The sequence below is a fragment of the Rutidosis leptorrhynchoides genome, chromosome 2 (genome assembly GCF_046630445.1).
Source record: "Rutidosis leptorrhynchoides isolate AG116_Rl617_1_P2 chromosome 2, CSIRO_AGI_Rlap_v1, whole genome shotgun sequence".
In the NCBI taxonomy this organism is placed as follows: Eukaryota; Viridiplantae; Streptophyta; class Magnoliopsida; order Asterales; family Asteraceae; genus Rutidosis; species Rutidosis leptorrhynchoides.
This window is the reverse complement of record NC_092334.1, coordinates 621085174-621091242: the sequence shown is the minus strand read 5'-3', so window position 1 is coordinate 621091242 and position 6069 is coordinate 621085174. Positions and strand designations below refer to the sequence as shown.

Here is a 6069-nt window from a genome sequence, read left to right as displayed (position 1 = left end):
ATAATTCAGTAGGCTTATAACTATCTTTAGTGGTTCTTGACTGTAGAAGGTATATAGAGATAGAGATACTGTAAAACGGAGAAAACAAAGGTTGAACAAAAGGTATGAGTAATTGGTTTTTTATTTATAGAAAAATGTACAATGAGAGTTTGGTGGCATTTGGAATCTAGAGAGAGAGAGTGTTTTTGTTAACCAAAAAATACATACAATAAACTCTAACTCAACACACCTATTTATACTCAAAAAAATATACTATGCAATATCTATAATAATAATAAAATTATCATCCAATTATTACTTTTATAACACCAGTGAAATTGTAAGGAGATGTCTAATTTTGCAAAAATCAAACTGAAAATATAAATATATTTATTAGAATAAGACTATATAATTGAGTATGCGTATAAGTCTCAAGGGTTCGTTTAACAGGCATCATACCCCTGTTCCCTTAGCATATCATATATATTGGCCTGTAAGTAAAACGAAAAGGCAAATTGAGAGACAAAACTCAATCTCAAAAAAGTGACACAATCATTCATATACTCCAGACTAAAAGACTATTGTGTCACAAAAATAACAAAAAAAAAAGTTGATAAGTTGCTGATCACCAAGTAGGATTTTTTTTTCATTGTCTAGTCGTTGAAATATTTCAAGAACAAAACACAATAACATTGAAATACTAAGTCAATGAATCTCACAAGCAGACCAAACAGGAACATAAAAATAGTCCAAAAAATGACATTTTTGAAACTCTGTTTTCATAGGTCGTCATAACATTACGTAAACAAAAGGAAAACAAGAGTGGGAAACGAATATATGAAATAAGAAACGTAACATCACAATTCGACACAGACCAAATCACCCATAAGGAGTCCCCACTTGGATTTCACATAAGTTCTTGTGATTTTCTCACGCATCGGCCAACTTTCTTCCTGAATTCTTCTCTTCTGTCTCTCCATTCTTTCTGAAACAGTGACATTCATATTTAAAAAATGTTAACGAAAATTAGGTTATTTGATGCGCCATGCAGTTGAAACAACAATGTGTAAAAAAGTAAATTACGCAATATGCATGTGGATGCTTTGTCACCCCAACTCTTCAAATATGCCTATTATAGTGTATTAAAAGTTGTAAATTAATGGCCAACATCCCCTAATTATAATTTCCAACAGCCCTTAATTTTTACATTGATATTTACTTTTCGAGAAATGTCACCCTTATCCGTAAATCCTGGCTTCGCCTCTGGAAATAAGCATATATAGTTTGGCCATATTTCGGTCAAGGGGAATACAATAAATACATCTCACTCCAAAAAAGGTTTTTTCAAAAGCTTTCGTGCAAAATTTAACATATTTTAATTAGTCAAAACTCAAAACATCATCATCAAATCAAAGAAAAAGTCAGCATGGTCAAAATGAGTGACACATCAATGCAGTTAGATTGCTCTAATTTAAAAACTAGAAAGGTTGCATCTTTTATCAAAATACTGAAAGTTGGATCCTTCCTCAGATACTGAAACTCTATATATTCCACTAAAAACTAATGTAAACCTACAATTTAAGCAATTTGCAATAAAAAAAATCCATATATAATTCTTACCGCGGCCTCCACATTAGCAGGTGACTCGTCGTTAGGGCTAGAAAGCATTGATATAATGCTCAAGACTATGCTCTCTACCTGCAAAGATAATATACTTAATCAACTAATGTAAAGTCCTCTAAAATACCTATGAAGGAAACACATATCAAGAATAGAACACTCGCAAATTACACAAGCAAGACTCTGTTAAAAAAATGAATAAAAATTACGTATACAAGAAAAATAGGCTAACTGATTGGTTAAAGCATGTTTGATAACGGGTCAAATGGGTCATTTTGACCTGCCCACAAAGCTCTTTAAAAGGTTAAAACTTATAACCACTTGAGTCTACTTTGATCAGCCTACAGTGGCTTGTCTTCTTATAACAGACTACTGCTATTTTTTTTAACAAATGTTTATTTACTATGTTCTATTAAGAGAAACAATAATAAGTAAGGAAACAAACTCATTCAAAGACTGATCATATTGTTTGACACACACTTCACTTTATGTTACAGACTCACTATTGGTTTTTGGCAAATTATGTTGAGAATAAACATTACACTTAGCAATAATTGGTGAACTTGGAAAAATATTGAGATGGAAATGCACAAGAGACATTTTACTTGGTAAAAAACGTACTTTTGGTCAAAATACCAGTTACATTCTTGTAAATAATAGTTTTTGTCGCATTTATATGGCAACAAGAAGAAAAGTAAGATGGATAAAAGGTTGATCACTCATTCTTTCTTCTTCGTACTCTAAAACAGTGGCCATACTTAGAAGGCAGTGAGCATTACAAAAACAGTGGCCATACTTAGAAGGCAGTGAGCATTACAAATTCCGTTAAGTATTTGCTTGTATATATTTAATATACAAATCATTAAATAGTTTCTCAGTCATTGTTAGGTTTCAAATTTATACACAACTACAAGTGATTGTAACATTGAAAAAACTTGATACAAGTTTGTTGATTACAGTAAAAGCTGAGTTTTTTACAAATGCTGCATTCTCAAGTTTTTTTTTTTTTTACGGCAGAAAGGAAAGGAATTCAGAAGAAAACTAATAAAGGTGATTCTCGAGTTTTATTTAGGAATGAAAGGAATGGAGAGGAGTGGATTGTAATAGGCTTTTTATCAATGAATGCTTTCCATTCATATTTGGGCAGATTAAAAAGGAAAACATTCTATATATCTGTATAATTACCATTATATACTTATTTACCCTACTGTTGTTGCACCTACAGCCCACAAAATTTATTTTCTTGTTCCACAAAACATACAATATTTTGAAAACCTTAGAACTCTTGAAAGTTACAAGTTGAGAAGTAAACTTATACTGTACTCCGTGATAATCCATATTCAAATAATATGGAGTAAATGAATATATGTAAATATACTCGGTTTACACCTAGAAATATCTTGAAAGCTCCAACACATCAAAAGCACGTTGCTATGGATAAAAAAATGGATAAAAATGGATTATGCAGTACGGAGTATGTATAGTAAAATAAAAAGACATGGATACTTTTTCTTTCCTTTACCATCCTTTCAATTCGAGAATAGGTTACAAGTTGAGAAGTAAACTTATACTGCACTCCGTGATAATCCATATTCAAATAATATGGAGTAAATGAATATATGTAAATATACTCGGTTTACACCTAGAAATATCTTGAAAGCTCCAACACATCAAAAGCACGTTGCTATGGATGAAAAAATGGATAAAAAATGGATTATGCAGTACGGAGTATGCATAGTAAAATAAAAAGACATGGATACTTTTTCTTTCCTTTACCATCCTTTCAATTCGAGAATATACATATCTTATTTTATATTACATTCCTTCCTATCCTTATTCTCTCTTCCCCTTTCTATCATATTCTTTTCCACTTAAAAAAAAAACTCGAGAACACGGCGAAAGAAAGACGAGTGAGGAAACATATCTTAGTTGGTACGTTGTACAAGCTTTTTTTTTTCATTTCTAAAATCATATGCACGAATGGACATTAAAACACTCTAAAATGCACAGAAACAACAAATATTCGATAGAACAATAAATGAGATACCGTATGAACTGGCGTCCAGCGTTCACTTGCAAGCTCATAGCCGTTCGGATCATCGCCAGGTGGATGAAGAATCGATATACAAACCTTGCCATCAGGGTAAACTGTACAACCCAAAAACAAAACCATATCTTCAAATATACTCGATGAGATGTTAGGTATTTATGAATAAAAAGAATTCGATGATACAAAAATGTGAGACATATGCGCCCTACTAACCATTTGGATGCCAAACCTCTGAGGTAAATCGTACGGTTGGAGGGCTGTTTGGATAATTTTGTGGGAAGGTCATTATAGCATTGAAAAATCCACCATCACTTCAAGAATAAGAAACATATACTCCATTAGTAAATCTTGAAAATTTCATACGCTAAACATAAAAAACCATTAAATGTAGACATCAGGTCAATGCAAAAGCCTCAAATTTGAAAATTGATAAACAAACTCCAAATTATATTATAATTAGTATGATTATTAGTTTTGTGATCGAGCTTCCTCATCTACCCACAAAACATAGCTGGTGTGTATTAAACGGCACCAAATCTAGTCATCGCCTTATCAGATCGCCACATTCTTATCCATGATTGTTAAAACTCACTCAAACCCTTCAATCAATGCTTTAACTTTATCAGTAATTTCATGACGATTGTAGCATAAACGTTTTCCGTACTTAAAACATTCTTTGATACATGCAAAACCAAGACTAACAAGACCAAAATCATCAACTAATTCCAATTATATTACTCATTCATATTTCAAGCTTCAATCTTTCTACATATTAAAGAAAAAATCTTCTTAAACTTTTATACTAAACAACGAAATTGACATAAAAGAGAGAAATTCAATTCAATTAATAGAAAAAAGTAACTAAAAACCCTAACCTTACATAAACCAAATAAACAAAACCCTAATTAACCTAAACCCACATAAACAAATCCCCAATTAAACACAAAACAACAAAAAGATTGAATCTTTATAACAAAAAAGATAAAGAAACTCACTATAGTGTATCAGGCGGTCCGATAATAGTGACACTCCATTCAAATAAATTACTTTCATCAACAAGACCAGCGGAGAATCCATCAACAGGGTTTTTACAAAGATCTATTCAAACAAATAACGGATCAACATCATTTAATTATAATATATTTTATTTATATAAAATTCAAATATAAATTATAAATATAATTAAGAAAGAAAGCAAGAATTGAGATGTTTAAAAAAAGAACCTTTGAGTTGTTTCTGAAGAAGGAGACTTGCTTGAGATGGAGATGGAGATGCCATGGATGACGAAGATTGAAGAATGGAGGCCGATGTGAGAAAAATAAAAGGGATTTTAGCGTAAGCCCTTGTTTGATTGATTTATAATAATAATAATGGTTACAATTAAAATTTTAAAGTGTTTGGGTTAGGATGGAATATTATTACTATTAACAAGTTTTATCATGTATTTTGGTTACTAAGTTTTATTATTATTTATTTATTTACAAAAAAATTGTTTCTTATTTGATTGACCTTATCATTTTAGAAAAGTTAGGTTGAATGGATGAATTATTTATAATAATTGGTTGATTGTAGATGTTGGTAGTTTTGAAATTTGAATTTGAGTTTAAGATATTAAATGGAGATCATTTGGATTGAGTGATATAATTTTGAAAATTATAATATTGGTATTGGTATTATCTGTTTATCACATTGTCACAAGGATTTGCTTCGTGTTATATTAGCAATATAAGGGCGTTTTTTGGCTCATCTTTTACAAGGTTGTTTGGTTTTATTTTATACAACATGCGGAGTAAAAAAAAAAATGTATTATAGGTATAAACCTTGAAACATTTTATACACCATGTGATTAACATAATCGTAATCTTGCTTGATGTGACATGATTAATACTTTCTGAAAAAGTAAAAAAAATTTACGAAGTCATATAACGCGTTTATACAATATTTGCGCCACAAATTACCTGTCAGTGTGAAAAGTGAAAACGTACTTGATTGTTGAATTTTTAGAACGATCAAGTATTAAAAGGATCTTGCCTCTGCGATAGATATGCCTGACCATTTATTTGTTAATTAGAGTGTCAGGTTTGACGAAGGTCTCGGTTATACGATGTCAAAGTTTATTCCAATGAGGTTTGATACAGAGAAGTTTGATTGAAGAATCAATATTGGCTTGTGGCAAGTTCAAGTCAAAGATGTGTCGATTCAGTCCGGATTACACAAAGCTTTGAAGGGTAAACCTACCTTTGTATTTAGCGGTGATTTTGGCGGAACCAGGAAGTTCGATGAAGAAGAATGAGATGATATACATCAAATAGCGGCAAATGCAAATCGTTTGTGTCTTTCAGAGAACGTTCTTGCAAATGTGCATGGGTTATCAACAACCAAGGAGCTTTGAGATAAGTTGGAGCATTTTACCAGGACAA

At 31.3% G+C, this 6069-nt stretch overlaps 1 protein-coding gene across 1 annotated transcript; it reads right to left on the bottom strand.

Annotated features, from left to right (window-relative positions):
• Positions 1 to 724: 724 nt before the first annotated feature.
• Positions 725 to 5024, bottom strand: LOC139893553 (ubiquitin-conjugating enzyme E2 7-like). Its single transcript, XM_071876722.1, has 6 exons — positions 4873 to 5024; positions 4645 to 4747; positions 3863 to 3960; positions 3647 to 3747; positions 1600 to 1677; positions 725 to 964 (listed from the first exon to the last, which is right to left on the bottom strand). The coding sequence occupies exons 1-6, from the start codon at positions 4925 to 4927 to the stop codon at positions 887 to 889; spliced, it is 513 nt and encodes a 170-aa protein (XP_071732823.1). The 5' UTR covers positions 4928 to 5024; the 3' UTR covers positions 725 to 886.
• Positions 5025 to 6069: the final 1045 nt, after the last annotated feature.

Bases quoted from the DNA above. Each gene is read 5' to 3' on its own strand.
- LOC139893553 (XM_071876722.1), bottom strand. From the start codon at position 4,927: ATGGCATCTCCATCTCCATCTCAAGCAAGTCTCCTTCTTCAGAAACAA. The intron at 4,748-4,872 runs GTTCTTTTTTTA...TTGTTTGAATAG, and splicing joins TCTTCAGAAACAACTCAAAG to ATCTTTGTAAAAACCCTGTT. The intron at 965-1,599 runs GTAAGAATTATA...TCACTGTTTCAG, and splicing joins CTGCTAATGTGGAGGCCGCG to AAAGAATGGAGAGACAGAAG.